Consider the following 16,600-nt stretch of genomic DNA (forward strand, 5'->3'; position numbering starts at 1 on the left):
CAACTAGAGATAGCCTGCGCGCGGCAACGAAGACCCAACACAGCCAAAAATAATGACAAATTAGTCAGTGTTAAAATTAAGAACTGATAAAGACTTGACTCAAAAAGACACATCAAGGAGTGAATATATTTACAACACATACTTCGAACCAACAAAGAACTGATGTACTGAATATATATACAAACCAGTGAGAAGAAAAAAATACAACAGAAAAATGGGCAACAGGAACTTCATGAGAGTGGAAATTCAATAAAAATATGAAGAGACTCAACTTCATCATGGAAATGCAAATTAAACAATGAAACATCACTGCGTGCCCATCAGATTGGCAGAAATGTTCAAATTGGACACTTTTAAGTGTTAGAATGTGGAGAGGTGTGCACGCTGCCGGTAAGGTGTGAATGGGTGCAGCCACAACATGCAAGGCGCGAGTATGTGCACACTCCATGACCCAGCACGTCTGACAGCCCGATGTCCGTCACCAGCAGAATGGATAATTTGTGATATGTGATGAAACATAACGAGAATTTACACAGTAACATTTCAGACATCAAACAATGTGCGGAAAAAAAATAACAGAAAAAAAGTATAATTCCCTTTCTCTAAATTTCAAAATCATGCAAATCCAAACTATGTAGAGACATGTATACAGGTGATAAGACTAATTTTTAAAGCAAGGGAAGGGACTCCCTGGCGGTCCAGTGGTTAGGACTCTGCGCTTCCATTGCAGGGGGCATGGGCTCGATCCCTGGTTGGGGAACTAAGATCCTGCAAGGCCGCATGGTGCAGCCAAAAATTAAAAAACAAATTTTTTTTTTTTAAATTAAAAAGAAAGCGGGCTTCCCTGGTGGCGCAGTGGTTGAGAGTCCGCCTGCCGATGCAGGGGACACGGGTTCGTGCCCCGGTCCGGGAAGATCCCACATGCCACGGAGCTGCTGGGCCCGTGAGCCATGGCCGCTGAGCCTGCGCGTCCGGAGCTTGTGCTCCGCAACGGGAGAGGCCACAACAGTGAGAGGCCCGCGTACCGCAAAAAAAAAAAAAAAAAGGCAAGGGAAGAATTTTCACAAAGATCAGGACAGTGATTCCCTGTGAAAAGGAAAGGAGAGGACGCACAGGGACTCTTCTAAGGCGCTGGCAACGTTCATTTTTCCACTTGGGTGGGTGCAGAGGTATGTGACTATTTTTAAATCAGCTTTATTGAGGTGTAATTTACAACAGTAAAATCACACCCATTGTAAGTGTACAATTTGATGACTTGACAAATGTATGTAATTGTTTAGCAACCACCTCATCAAGACGTAGAGCATTTCCATCACCGCCCCCGCCCCCCCCACCGGGCTCCCTGTGTCCTGCAATATCCCATCCCCAACCCCAGGCAACCACTGATCTGCTTTCTGTTGTTATAGTTTTGTCTTTTCTAAAATGTCATATAGGGACTTCCCTGGTGGTGCAGTGGTTAAGAATCCGCCTGCCAGTGCAGAGGACACGGATTCGAGCCCTGGTCCGGGAAGATCCCACGTGCCACAGAGCAACTAAGCCCATGAGCCACAACTACTGAGCCCGCGTGCCACAACAACTGAAGCCCGTGCACCTAGAGGCCACGCTCCGCAACAAGAGAAGCCACCACAACTAGAGAAAGCCTGCACACAGCAACGAAGACCCAACACAGCCAAAAATAAATAAATAAAATAAACTTATTAAAAAAAATTTTTTTTTAATGTCATGTAAGTGAAATCACACAGTAAGGTCTCTTGTGTCAGGTTTCTTTCACACAGCAAAATGCATCCAAGCTGTATGGATGTTTATTGCTCTAAAAAACATGTTTTATCTTTGTTTCACTGAATAAAAACAATCAGTTATTTTAAAAAGTCACTTTCGTGTCTTATTATATGTATAAATATGTGGGGTTTTTTTTGTCTGTTTGTTTGTTTTTTTGGTACATGGGGGTCTCACTGTTGTGGCCTCTCCCGTTGCGGGGCACAGGCTCCGGACGCGCAGGCTCAGCGGCCATGGCTCACAGGCCTAGCCGCTCTGCGGCATGTGGGATCCTCCCGGACCGGGGCACGAACCCGTGTCCCCTGCATCGGCAGGCGGACTCTCAACCACTGCACCGCCAGGGAAGCCCTAAACATGTGTTTTAATATTGAAAGAGCTTTTAAAAATTTTCAAGGTACACAAACATGGATAAAGATATTGATAGATTTATAAAAATGAAAAAATGAAAAGCATGTAAATATCAGTATGGGAATAAATAAAAGTGGTGTAACCAGATGACAGAAAACTAAGTTAATTTAAAAACATGTTCTCAAAGAACAGTTAAGGATATAATGTATATAGAGTATTAGAAAAACACATATCCACACACAAAGAGCTGGAAGAAAGCAAACCTAAATAGTTACAGTGATGATTTCTGGGTAGATCCTGATCTCTCCACTTATTTATATTTTTCAAAAATTCTACGATGGATACAAATTTAATTTTTACCCCTTTCATTTTTTATTTCTTTTTTTTAATGGTCGTACAGATTTCTTCTATCATCAGGCCAAAGATTATACAGGATTAAGTACGTTGAATCAGAAAAGAAAAATAATTTTCAAACTCAAAAAGTGAATTAGTAACCAAATTCAGTAAAGTTGCAGGATACAAAATTAATATACAGAAACTGTTGCGTTTCTATATACTAATAATAAACTATCAGAAAGAGAAATTAAGAAAACAATCCCATTTATAATTACATCAAAAAGAATAGGACTTCCCTGGTGGTCCAGTGGTTAAGAATCCGCTTTCCAATGCAGGGGACACGAGTTGATCCCTGGTCAGGGAACTAAGATCCCACATGCCGCGGGGCAACTAAGCCTGTGCCTCAAATACTGAGCCCGTGCGCTCTAGAGCCCACGCACCACAACTAGAGAGAAGCCCATGCCACGACGAAGATGCAGTGTGCCACAACTCAGACCCAATGCAAACAAATAAATATTGGAAAAAAAAAAAAAAAAGAATAAAGTACCTAGGAATAAATTTAACCAAGGAGGTGAAACACCTGCACAGCGAAAACTAGAAGCCACTGATGGAAGAAACTGAAGAAGACACAAATAAATGGAAAGGTATTCTGTGCTTATGAATTAAAAGAATTATTACTAAAATGTCCATATTACCCAAAGAAACCTACAGATTCAGTGTAATCCTAATCAAAATTCCAATGGCATTTCTCGCAGAAATAGAACGAACAACACTAAAATTCATAGGGAAGCACGAGACCCCAAATAGCCCTAAGCAATCCTGAGAAAGAAAAACAAAGCTGGAGATATCGTGATCCTTGATTTCATAATATAATACAAAGCTAGAGTAATCAGAACAGTATGATGATTAGTATAAATACAGACACATAGATCAATGGAACAGAACAGGGGGCCCAGGAATAAGCCCATGCACTTACGGTGAATTAATTAAGAAGGGAGCTGAGAATACACAGTGGGGAGAAGACAGTCTCTTCGATAAATGATGTTGGGAAAACTGGACCACTCTCTCACCATACACAAAAGTTAATTCAAAATGGGTTAAAGACTTAAATATAAGACCTGAAATCAGAATACCCCTAGAAGACATAGGCAGTAAGCTCCTTGACATTGGTCTTGGTGATGATTTTTTGGATTTGACACCAAAAACAAAGGCAACAAAAGCCTAATCAAATGGGACTACATCCAACTAAAAAGCTTTTGCGCAGCAAAGGAAACCACTGACAAAACAAAAAGGCGACTTACCGAATGGAAGAAAGTATTTGCAAATCATATACCTGATAAGAGGTTAAAACCAAAATACATAAAGAATTCATACAACTCAATAGCAATAAGACAATCTGACGGGGACTTCCCTGGCGGTCCAGTGGTTGAAACGCCGAGCTTCCACTGCAGGGGGCGTGACCCCTGCAGGGTTCAACCCCTGGTCCGGGAACTAGGATCCCACATGCCGCGTGTCCAAAAGAAAAGGGCAGACGATCTAAACAGACGTTTTTCCAAAGAAGACATACAGATGGCCAACAGGTACGTGAAAAGATGCTCAACATCACTAATCATCAGGGAAATGCAAATCAAACGAAAATGCAAAGCTCGAGATGGCGCCTCGCACCTGTCAGAGTGGCTGTTATCCTAAAAAGATAAACATGAAATAACAGGCACTGGCTAGATGTGGAGGAAAGGGAATGCTTGTGCATTGCTGGTGGGGATGTGAACTGGTGCAGCCACTACAGAAAAACAGTATGGAGGTTCCTCAAACAATTAAAAACAGAACTACCATATGATGATCCAGCAATTCCACTTCTAGGTATTTATCCAAAGAAAATGAAGGCACTGACTTGAAAGATACCTGCACCCCCATGTTCACTGCAGCATTATTTACAATAGCCAAGATGTGGAAAAACCTAAGTGTCCACTAACGGATGAATGGACAAAGACATATGTTTGTGTGTGACGGAATATTATTCAGCCATAAAAGGTAACAAAATCTTGCCATTTGTGGATGGACAACAACCTGGATGGACCTTAAGAGCATTACGCTAAGTGAAATAAGAGACAGAAAGGCAGATACCATGTGATCTCACTTATATGTGAAAACTGATAAACCAAGCTCACAGATACAGAGAACAGACTGGGGGCTGCCAGAGGCGGGGGGTGGGACGGGATGCAGTGAAATGGGTGAAAGGAGTCCAAAGGTACAAGCTTCCAGTTATAAAATAAATAAGTTATTGGGATGTAACGTACAGCATGGTGACTGCGGTTAATAATGCTGTGCTGCAAAAAAAAAATAATAATAATAATGCTGTGCTGCGTATGTGAAAGCTGCTAAGAAAGTAAATCTTAAAAGTTCTCACAAGGAAAAATGATTCTGTAACTGTTAACTAGACTTATTGTGATCATTTCACAGCATATACAAATATCGAATCGTTATGTTGTACATCTGAAACTAATATAATTATACCTCAGTTTAAAAAAATCAAATCAAATCAAAGCTATGGTTAGAGAGACCTATGAAAAGCTATCCAGTCTTTTTTCAACCAAACAGGGCTTTGAAACAAACTTCTGAGGATGAGCAATTGTTAACTAACTTGCAGATAAGAGACCAGTTTTGACCATATGACTTGTGAGTAGCACCTCCTTACAGGAAGGAAAACAAAGATGTACCTCAGCAGCCCCCTGGGTGGGGAAAAGGCATAACACCTGACTCGTGGATATGGGTTTCTGAGCATGATGGTCAACAGGGCCGCGGCGCCTGCCCCCAGGCTGTGCCCCACGATGACCAGCTGGTATTCCTAGGGGGCAAATGCAGAATGAGTAAAGGTTAAGAAAACAAATAGCTAATGGCAGAGAAAAGGAAAGAAAAGAAGAATTAAAATCTCACAGGTGCAATGCTGAACGCCTGGCTCAAAATCCCGTCGTCGATGAGTCGTCGGTAAATGTATCTGGCAGCTTGAGAAATCCCCTGAAAGTGCAGACACAGAGGTGGCTGGTGACTGTCAGACAGGGCAGGCCTACACGGGGTCTCCTATCGGTGACTCTGTCCCCCCAGACAGGAAAGGCATCCTGGGATCAGCGGGCACATCTACCGCTCACTGCTGTATTCCTGGCACCTGGCACAGAGCTTGGCAAGAAGCAGGGGCTCAAAAAATATTTCCATGAGCAAATAGGTGACGTCAGGAACATCTTTCCACGTCAATGGACATTTCTAAGGCTTCTTCTGTAGCTGCAGAGCATCTTGCTGCGTGGACGTCCCACAATTTACTTTAGCCAAGTCCCCATTGTCCATCACATTTAGATTATAAATGGCTGATCTTTTACAAGTATGTTAAAATGTAAAGTTCTGAATCAGTGACAGTGACTAAGCAGCCACTGTTCCTGCAAAAGCAGAACTAAAACCATCGGAAGTGAGTTCTAGGGAGGTCAGGCTTTGGTTTAATTTCAAAAAATAGCATGTAAAACTTCCTAACAAATACAGCTATCTCACGAAACAGACTTCTTGAAAATTAAGTAGTTCCCATCGAGGAGAGACAACCCTGTCAACCAAAAGCATTTTCGGAGTGCTTCCTGCATGACAACACAGGACAGGCCTGGCCACCGGCCCCGGCAGCCTAACCTCCAACGGGATGAAGTGGGAGAAATTCCACATAAGATGGGAGACTGTTTTGCTCCTCTCTAAAGCTGCTGCAAATTCCTGATTCAACAGCTCTATAACCCTGTGAGCAGAATGTGGAACCTGGCCTCGTATATGAGAAACCAGGAGGTCTGAAGGGTTAACATGCTGTGCACAGTCTGACGACACTTCTGGACAAACCGCCAGATCTCCCTTTCCTCCCCCTCCTACCACACAATGCTATCGACTTCCGCCAACATTTATTAGGCACCTACCGCGTGTCTGGTTCTGGGCAGCCACAGCCACTCAGCATTTGGACCACAACTCGGCCAGTTGTGAGTCTCCCTGGCACAAGTGTTACAAGTGAAACGCCAAGACCGTTTTCAGCTGCACAGCTTTGAACTCCAACCATCGTGGACAGCATCAGAGCCAAAACTCGGTACCGAGTCCAAGAGCAGAGAACAGTCCGTGCCCTTAGGCCCTGAGCAGCTGTCTTCCCGGCGGGAGGGCAAGAGCTGTCACTGAACGAAACGGTGCTGGAGGAGGCCTCCACTGAGAGCCGGCCAGGCCTGCAGGGTCGCAGCTTGTGGAGGCACAAAGCCTTGGTCTGCAGCCCAAATTCTTCTAAGACCAGAGCCACAGCTGAGCCCACAGGGCTCTGAGGGTATTCTGTGCTTGGCTAGTTGATGCGTCTCTATAATAAGTTTTAAGTTTCTTATTTGTTTTTCTTTATGCACACCCAGTAATAGTTAAACTGGACTTGTCGGTGAATTGAGGTATGAAAAGACAGCTAAGGGATAAAGGAAAAAAGTTCACATTCCCAGGACTGTCAAGCTCCTAACTGGCGGCAGAACAAAAGCCAAAAGCCTCCACTCTGGCTCTTCCCTGAGGTGTCCAGGCACAGAAAAAAACAAACCCCCAACAAACAACAATAACAAAAAAACCTGGAAGGAAAAAAAGTTTCCCAGACAGGACACTGGGGTTCAATTACCAGCACCGCACTCTGGCAATAACACGTGCTTGTATAAAAAGTAAGCATTCTAGCCTGGGTAGCTCAGCTGGGAGAGCATCAGACTTTTAATCTGAGGGCCCAGGGTTCATATCCCTGTCCAGGCGCCAAGAATAAATAAACAAACAGAATTTTTTAAAGAAATTAAGCATTCTATTTAAAAAACTATTACTACAGAAGTAATGCATGTTTTGGTTAAAAACCCCACGAAGTATATAAAAATAGTGGAAGGGCCGCTGCCCTCCGCCCCTGACAGCCTTCTCCCCAGAAGCAGCCGCTGTAACCTTTAGGGAAGGAATCATCCCAGACTTTCCCACAAATGTTAAAACGCTCAGCTCTACAACCATGTTAGTCATCAGGAAAATGCGAATCAAAACCACAGTGAGATGCCCACTTCACAGCCACTAGAATGGCTACGTTCAAAACAAAAAAAAAAAGACGGCTTCCCTGGTGGCGCAGTGGTTGAGAGTCCGCCTGCCGATGCAGGGGATGTGGGTTCGTGCCCCGGTCCGGGAAGATCCCACGTGCCGCGGAGCGGCTGGACTCGTGAGCCACGGCCGCTGAGGCTGCGCGTCCGGAGCCTGTGCTCCGCAACGGGAGAGGCCGCAACAGTGAGAGGCCCGCGTACCGCAAAAAAAAAAAACAAAAGTAACCTCTCAGGGCTGTGGTGAGAAGTCGTGCTGAACAGCACCTGGCGCAGAGCAGCGTTAACGCGGGAGACCCCGAACTGAAAATACCCCAGCGCCTTCGAGGTTCCCCTTGACAGAACATTCCAGACCACACAGCCTCGGCTCCTACCTTGTGTGCCCAGCAGTCCTGCACCTCACACTCGAGGTCGAGCGGCTCGCTCTCCGCTGACAGGTCCGTAAGGATGTCCTGGAAACAGTGCGTGGGAAGGGGCCATCAGCTGGGCTGGGCTAGCTGAGGGTGGCTGCGTGGGAGAGTCCCCCGGGTCAGGCTGTTGAGAATTGGACCCCAGGTGCCTGAACTCGGGAGAGATGCCAGGTGGCCAGGAAGCTCCTGAGGAACCCACGGCGCAATCAGACATGAAGACTGGGGAGGGGACACGTCTAAGACGCACCCTCTGCCCCCACTCCCTGCACACAGCATCTAAGCACCCACGAAGCACAGAGCCCTGGGCCAGGGTGTTGAGCAAAGCATGGTTCCCGTCCTCCATGGGCCCAGTCAACGGCTGGTTGAAACCTAAGGGAGGGTAAGAGACACGTCACACAGAGCAGAGGAGGGGTGAGCGCTGCAGGGCATGGGGGGCTTCCTGGAGGAGGTGGCCTGAGCCAGAGCCTGACGGAAAAGCTGGTTTTCAGGAAGCAAAGGAGAGAACAGAGGCCGGCATCCTCACCCAGGGGAGCAGCAGGACCCAGGGCAGAGGCATCTGAGCACGGGAAGCGGGCGGTGGGCTGGGCTCACGGGCACTCGACTCTGGAGGCATCAAGGGGCCGCGGGCAGAGCCTGGGAGGCTGGTGTGTCCTCGGGACCCGGGGAGGCCCACCTGCGGGGGGAGGGGCCCCAAAGGTGGCTCTGGCGCTGCCAGGGCTGGGAACTGTGCCCCACAGAGAACCAGGAACCGTGTATAAAACGCAGCGGGAACTGCCTGAGGTTTGCGAGCAGTGGCAGGTCTGACCACGTTCTAGAAAGAGTCCTCTGGACGGTACAAAGGACAGACTGGGAAGACGCGAGACGAGAGACAGGGACTGAGGTAGAGGACCTGTCGCTGGCCCAGGAAAGAGAGGCCTGGGACCAGAACGAGGGCTGCGGTGCTGGGACTGGAGGAGACGGGCCAGAGAGGGGCCGGGCAGGACCACACGCGACAGACTGGGCGGGAAGCGAGGAGAGAGCCAGAGACGACTTCAGCTCTGCGGCTTCTTGGTGGGCAAGGGGGCACTGCATGGTTACTGGGGCGGGCGGTGCCGACGGGAGAGCAGACCCGGGAGCGGGGGCCTGGGCAGACCCAGATGGCTCCTGGCGAGGCAGGGGCAAGGCTGCCCGCGCAAGGTTGGCGGGGGGCGGGGGCGGGGGGAAGGGAAGCAGAAGATGGTGGAGTCTCGTTTCATTTCCTGGGTCAGGAGAAAAAAGAGAACTAGGAAATGAGACTGAGGAACGGCCAAGAAGAGACCAAAAAGCACAACACAGGAGAGGAGTGTCGCCAGGTGTCTTCGTGGGGCTGAGACCAAGCAGGAGGGGAGGGGACTGCTGGGTGGGGCTGCACAGTGCTGGCTCCCACGGCACCGGGGGAGCAGCGGCCAGGGGAGCCGGGGGCAGGCGCGTGGGGCCAGCTGAGACCCCCAACAGGAACTGGAGAGGTGGGGTGGGGGGTACCTAAGAGTGGGCTGACTTCGGACTGCATGACTTAACCTACTGTTCTTTCTGGCTTTGGGTGCAGAAAATTCAAGGGGAGGGTCACCCGGGTTGGGGGCCCAGGGAATCCAGCGGGCACCCGCCCGGGAGTAGGGGAGCCCAGCCCTGCCAGCGTCTAAGTTTGCAACATTTCTTGGTTAAAAGGAAATGGCTTTATCTGCTTTTTCAAAGGAAATATTTGACAGCCCTGGACTCGCCTCCCTGTTTTCCATGCCCGGTGTTTCCCTGTGTCTGATGCTGTCACTTACGAAGGTTTCCCCTCAGTTCCAGGAAAGCTGGGTCTCCTGGCATCTGAGCTGCTGACTGCCCGCCCCCAGCCCCCTGGGCCAGCGCGCCAGGCTCCGTACCTGGAGAGACATGGTTCCCCTCACAGCCACCACCACTGACTCCTTCCTGTGGTCCAGGGCCACTAAGAAGGGGAGCTCGTACACCTGGGAGAGAGGAATGAGCATTAGCACAGGTGTCTGCGGACACGGCCGGGCCGGCCCGCAGCGTCTAACACACGCGCTTCCGAGCACAGCGCGGAGGGGTGCACTGATCCCCACCTCTGCTCGTTCTCAGTAGACAGTGTGACTTCTGATTCTCAGTGATGAAAGGCTCTCTAAAGCCAAGCCCCTTTTACCCTCGGGGGCAGGGGATAGAGCCATCTCAGCGGGCAAGACCAGAGCCTCCGCTCTGGGTCAGTGCGAGCAGCGGGTGACAGGCTCTGGGCCCCGTAAGCACCCACTTGCATCAGCACCGACCGCGGGTCCAGCGGTAACCCTAGGCTCCTGCCTTTGCATCTGCAGAGGCTCCTGAAGGAGCAGCGAGAGGGTCTGGGTTAGGCAGACCTGCCTCAGGAACTCTGCTCCGCCCCATTCCTGCCGTGGGACCCCAAGCAAATGTCTGAAGTTCTCTTCGACCCCATTTCGTCATCTTTAAGGAGGACAGCATGGTGTGCTGTCCTCCAGCTGGTGTGACACCACGGGGACAGCCACCTGTGCGTGGTGAACGGTCGTGCATGTGGAGCCAGCAAGAGAGGACAGACTGCCGACTTCACTGCCCTGGTTTCCGCAGGAGAGGGACTTCTACTGATGACCTTGTGGGGGGCTCCTTGAAAGAGCCCACAGAGCAGTCACGAGCCTTCTGTGGAAAATCACCTCCTTTAAGCCCCATCCGCTCTTTCTGTCATCACCACTCAGTGACAGGGCAGCACAGGGCTCACGGGCTCCTGCGCTTTGCTGGGCACCAGATTCACTGCAGACATGAAAACAAGATCCTGGACATCCTGATCTCAGTGGGATGGGGTGTGACTTTTACACCTCCCAGGTGAGTCTAAAAATGCAGCAATTTGGGAGCCAGGGGGTTCAAGAACAGGACACCAGTGGTTCCCTGAATCGTCTGTGTGCTGGAATCGTGGGGGGGCTCCTGAGCTGGGGTCCCATCACCACAGATTCTGACTTCATTCATGTGGGGTCTGGCCTGGGCTTCTGAGTTTTAAAAGCTCCCCAGGAGATCCCAGTAGACAGCAGATGTGAGAGCCGCTGTGCTTGGCTTCCGGTGCCTGTGAGGACCGTGTGGGGAGCCACAAAGCAATGCAGGACAGGCCCCTGACGCCAGACAGACTGGCTTCCGCAGGTTCACTAGCCAGCCCTGCGATTCTGGGACCCTCCCAAGTGTGAGACCCACTGCACTGCACTGCACTGCACTCATAGGATGGAGCTCAGACCCAGAGACTAGGATTGATCAACCCCAGACACCCGTGTGGGATTAATGCCAAGTGCAACTCATTGTTCTTCACTAAAAACGGGCTCAGGTGAAACACAGCATAGTGTCTCTGATGAAGACTTTCTGCCCCATCTTATGTTAAACCTGTGGGGGCTTCAAGAGCCTTTGTGAACCTCGAAGACAGTACGCTAAACTTGGGGTGAGTATGTGTCTGTGTATGTGTCTCTGCACATTTTTCCGGGGGAATAGCTTATAACCTCCACCAGAATCTCGAAGGACTCCAAGACCCAGAAGAAGTTAGGAGGCACTGCTCACTCTACCTTGTCGTGAAAGCTGACGTGAATGAAATCCCGGTACTGCAGCCCCGTCGTCTGCAGGATGGAGCCAAAGTGACAGTTGAGCTGATCACCTCCAACCAAGTCATAATCGGTTGTCTGGCTTCTGCAACTAAAACAGGGGCAGAGGCGTTACTGCGCCAACCAGAGCCACGAACCGAGGAAGACCCCACCCTGCCGTCCCGTTTCCCAGCAAACCTGAGGGCGCCCGCTGAAAGTCTGCACAGCTCAGTCTGGCGAACATATAGTGGCCTTCAAATGACACTTCTGTATACACGTCTTACTACAGTCTGACTTCTTTACTAATGCTTTACATACTCAAAAAATAAACCAACAAGGATGGGAGAGACCCTAAAATCACCAGGAATGGGACAAGCTGGCATCAGGTATCTCCTGATATGATGTACTAAGAAGGATGCACGCTCCGCATGCCAAAGATGTATAACTTGAACCTAATCGTGAAGAAATCACCAGACAAATGCAAAGTGAGGGCCAGCCTACAAAACACCCAGACTGTCCTTTCCAAAATGTCGATATCGTGAAAGACTTAAAAAAAAAAAAAAGACTGAGGAACTGTTGCAAACCGGAGGAGACTAAGGAGACAGGACGGCTGAATGCGACCCACGCTCCTGGACTGGAAGAAAATGTGCTACACGGGGTATTACTGGAACAACTGGGAGAACTGGAATAGCTAATGATTAATGATAAACTTCCTGAATTTTATGTCTGTACTGTAATTTATGGCAAAGAGAGACCTTGTTCTTAAGAAAGAAAAGCTGAAGTAATTAGAGGTAAAGGGGCATGATGCCCGCAACTGAATCTCTAATGGTTCTGGGGGGAGAAACACGTATTTATGGAGAGAGTGATACAGCACATGTGACAAAACTGAGTCACAACTGGTCATTCTAGATAAAGGATACGGGCGTTCCTAGCACCGCTCTTGCGGTTTTTGAAATATTTCAAAGTAGGAAGTTTTTTTAAACAGGGAAATGTGATTATTTTTAGAAAATAAAGTACGGACACCATAGCAAGCAACATCTGGGGCGGAATGAGGACGGAGGCCTCAGACGGTGCCGACCTACCAGTCACCACCAATCCTGCACAGCCCTGTAAAAGGGTTTCTGTAAATATAGAGAGGCCACCCATAGGCAGCTGCTGCAAACTGCATATAGTGATGGCAGTTTTCTAATTCTGCATCCAAATCAGCTTCCTGTAAGAGAAGAAAAAAAGCTTTTTGTTTAGGGGATCCCGTTAAGGAGAGGATCAACACACTATGATCTTTTTTTTTTTAATTTGATTTTCATTTTATATTGGAGTATAGTTGGTTTACAATGTTGTGTTAGTTTCAGGTGTACAGCAAAGTGATTCAGTCATACATATACCTATATCTATTCCTTTTCAGATTCTTTTCCCATATAGGTTATTACAAGACATTGAGTTCCCTTTGCTACAAAGTAGGTCCTTGTGGATTATCTACTTGATAAACAGTAGAACACACTATGATCTTAAACCTGAACTCAAATTCCTGATTCTTCCCTTTCTTTCTTCAGGGAACAGACCTCTCGGAGGACTTCTGCTGGGAAAACTGGTCCTTAAATACAGACAGATGAACCCCTCATTTTAGGAGATGCAGAAGTTAGCAGCAAAAATCCCTAATGACTTTTCTGACTCCTGGTGAAATAAGCCCGTGACTTCCTGCTGGATGCAGGTGCAGATGCCACTGCAACAAATGGGCTGCTGGGAACTAGGTGCAGAGATAGACACACGATCCATATGCAATTTTCTCTTTCAAAAGCACAGAAGTCTGAGGCGGGAAAGCAATCATCAAGCAAAGCTGAACTGTATCTGTTCCCCAGACCCAGAGAAGAGAGCAAACACACTCTGGGAGAACCAGGTCCCACCCCAGAGGGAATTTTCGATATGCAGACAACAGCCAATTTCCTAAAAGAGAATCTCAGGGGAAAAAAAAAAACAAAACATACAATGGGTGGTGAACGGGCCAGGAGTGGGCTCCCTCTACCTGAACTCCAGGTGATGAGGAGACGCCTCACCGGACAGGTGACAAACCACAACTAGCAAAAGCCACAAATCAGATTCCAATCAACTGCTCCTGAAACTCTCGCCTTTTTTTTTTTTTTTTAATTTACAAGTAGGTGTAAATGTCGAAACTGTACATTTTTGTACGTGGGCTTACCTGGCAGGGCCCTGGGCAAGGGCTGACCACCTCATCAGGCTCCTGGCTGCTCCTGACGGTGTCCTGCTGCTGATGAAGAAGAGCGAGCCCTGCTGCAATGTCGCTGGGCACCAGGTCCGTGTCCTGGGCGGGAGACCACAGTGGCTTATCGTAAACTCAGCGGGAATGGCCCACGAGCTCCTGAGGGTCCAGTTTTACGCAGTTCACGTGCACACACATGCACATACACGTACAGTTACGTGTGAGAAGTTGTTTTTAAAAACAGTCCTTTTGAGGACTTTTAAGTCCTTTCAGGACTCCTGCCATGTGAGCTTCGTGTCTCTTACTATCCTGCCCTCACACAAACCTGCTCGAGAACATAAATATTTTACTAATTTCTGTTCTCAGATTTCACGTCAAGTTGAGTCAGCTATTTTTAATCTATTTCACATCGCCTGTAAAGTGGGTGAGTAAATGGGTAAATTCGCCCTCTTTGGAGTAACGTCTGATGTTGGCCCAGGTTTACACTCTTACTGCTCAAGATGCTGAGAAGGTTTTGCTGAAAGAGTCCACAGCAGAGATGTATGAGACTGGACTTATACTCACTGGGCAGAACGAGCCTCAAAAAGACCCTCAAACTAGGAAAGCAACAGAGTGAGTGTCCAGAGCCTGACCCGACCCTCTCCTTCATGAGGGACACGGAGCAAATGGGAGTCCACAAGAAACCAGGTACTGGCCACTCGGCCACTTGAGCCATCGGTTCTGCCCACGATGCAGGTTAAGATGTCCTCTAAGAACAGCCAGATTCTCTTCCTCCTTCTTTCAACAATCTTAAGACCAGGTTGAAGTGCTCCTTTGAAATTATTTAAGGGGACACACTTCTCTCATCCCTATGTGGAGGCTGCTGGTTATGGAGCCAGCCTTGAACAGGGCAGGCCTGGACACCACAGAGAGGTGAGAAAAAGACTGGCAGGCGGGCACAACGTCAAGAGAACTCCTCTCTCTCACCTGGCTGCAGTACTGAACATAATAGGAGTTTATCAGAGATCATTATAAGAGAAATTGGATGTGAAAGAAAAACAAATGTTTCCAAATCACTGAAGAAACTGCTCTAGAACCATGACACCCTTCTGCATTGCAACTGTCTTTAAAAAGAGAATCATCTGTCATTTCCATCATGCCATAACGTTGTAAGAAACCAGGGTCCGATACTACCTCGGAGGCACGACACTGCCGGGACCTGGCATCTGCTGAGAACCAGCTGGACAAAGAATGTAGGAAACGACTGGCAAATGATTCTCAAAATGTACAGGTTCCACTACTTAGTTCCTTAAGAACTAATTCAAAATCTTAACTGTGTAACAGATGGGTGTCAACACAAGGATGCGCCGACCAGGGCGTGGGGTCTGTGAGCACAGGGCCCTGGGTCCCTGCTCCCTGGAGCTCTCGGGCGCTCACCCCAGGGCACACCTCCACCCGCCGCACCCACAGGGGACTCACTCTCAGGAGGTGTTTTATGTCAACAGGGAGATGGGTTCAAAATGCAGATAACTCATCTTCTCAAAAGAAGTGTTTACTTAAACAGAAGAAAGAGACCAGAGCAGACCCCGTCGGCTTACTGAAAAGTAGGTTGAGAAAAGCTCTGCCGTACTCGAAAAAGCAACTCGAGTACGGTCGTCTTTGCCGATGCAGCAGCACAGGAACTTGATTCTCGTTTCCCACACGCTTGTAGCTGCCGTCTTAAGGCCATTAAGTAACTGGCTGGACTCATGACTATCCAGGTGATGGGGGCCTGCAGGGGGATACGGAGCCATCTTCCCCCCCAGCGGGTCAAAGACGATGACAATGGTGATCACGGTGGAGGCGATGATGATCCAGCTGCGACACAGAGAGAGGAAAAGGCTTGGAGGCTGCAGTCCTGAAGTCCTGTACAACTTGTGGCTCTTGTTACTAAGGAAGATGGGGATCTCACAGAACCTGGCGGAGGCGGGCAACTTGTTTCTTTTAGAAAATTCCTTATGAGCCCATGGCCAACCCAGGCCCGACAAAGATCAGAGCCCCAAAAGCCACAAAAGGAAAAGGGGAAGTGTCCGGTGGGCAGAGCCTCGGCCTGGGCATGGAAGTCCCTGACCTTGACCCAGGCCTACTCCCCAGGGTCTCGGGGTTCCCCTCAGTAAAACCAAAGGAGGCTTCCTGTGCCACAGGACACCCTCACAGGTCTTTCATTCATACGTTTCAATATTTCTAGGTTGTCCACCATGCGCAAGGCGCCCTGGGTCCGTGAGCACGTGTGCTCCTGGAAGGTGGCCCAGGAAGGGCCGCCACGGCCTCTCCCGAGAGGCTCAGCAGGGCAGCGGGAGTCTCCATCCCCTTATTTACAGCGTGAGGGGATGTGACTAGATCATCTGTAAGATTTTTAGTCTGGAAAGGGCATAAACCTTATTCCAGCGGATTATTTCCTGCAGCAATTCCAGAGACTATATTTCTTCGTGTCCTACTTTTAGTTTTTGCCCTATTTTGGTCTTCAGGCCTCTTCCTTCTTGTAAAGGAAGGGAGGGAACGCAGGAAAATGAGAACTGGTAACAAAGGAAACTACATCAATAAATGGGAGATGAACTATTCCTCATGTATGAACAAGTGCCTCTGCATTTTTATGATTTACTCAGAAAGATCCCTTTCTGGGCTTCCCTGGTGGCGCAGTGGCTGTGAGTCCGCCTGCCGATTCAGGGGACGCGGGTTCGTGCCCCGGTCTGGGAGGATCCCACATGCCGCGGAGCGGCTGGGCCCGTGGGCCATGGCTGCTGAGCCTGCGCATCCGGAGCCTGTGCTCCGCAACGGGAGAGGCCACAACAGTGAGAGGCCCACGTACCGCAAAAAAAA

General features: G+C 48.8%; 1 protein-coding gene and 1 non-coding gene across 3 annotated transcripts in view; one reads left to right on the forward strand and one right to left on the reverse strand.

The window, feature by feature from the left end:
• DAGLB (diacylglycerol lipase beta) overlaps nt 1–16,600 on the reverse strand; it is a 28,279-nt gene that overhangs the window by 2,707 nt on the left and 8,972 nt on the right. Inside the window, exons 4-11 of one of the 2 annotated variants that reach the window (XM_007448882.1) lie at nt 15,340–15,598; nt 13,742–13,864; nt 12,630–12,757; nt 11,533–11,659; nt 9,853–9,936; nt 7,931–8,008; nt 5,395–5,475; nt 5,178–5,305 (exon numbers count right to left, since the gene is read on the reverse strand). In XM_007448882.1, the coding sequence (XP_007448944.1) occupies nt 5,178–5,305; nt 5,395–5,475; nt 7,931–8,008; nt 9,853–9,936; nt 11,533–11,659; nt 12,630–12,757; nt 13,742–13,864; nt 15,340–15,598 (1,008 nt within the window). The remainder of the gene's footprint in view (nt 1–5,177; nt 5,306–5,394; nt 5,476–7,930; nt 8,009–9,852; nt 9,937–11,532; nt 11,660–12,629; nt 12,758–13,741; nt 13,865–15,339; nt 15,599–16,600) is intronic. The other variant, XM_007448883.1, reaches the window with a different exon arrangement.
• Nucleotides 7,167–7,239, forward strand: TRNAK-UUU (transfer RNA lysine (anticodon UUU)). Its single transcript has one exon. It is a non-coding gene; the product is annotated as a tRNA-Lys (tRNA).

The sequence above is a fragment of the Lipotes vexillifer genome, unplaced genomic scaffold, assembly GCF_000442215.2.
Source record: "Lipotes vexillifer unplaced genomic scaffold, Lipotes_vexillifer_v1.1 scaffold778, whole genome shotgun sequence".
Taxonomy (NCBI): Eukaryota; Metazoa; Chordata; class Mammalia; order Artiodactyla; family Lipotidae; genus Lipotes; species Lipotes vexillifer.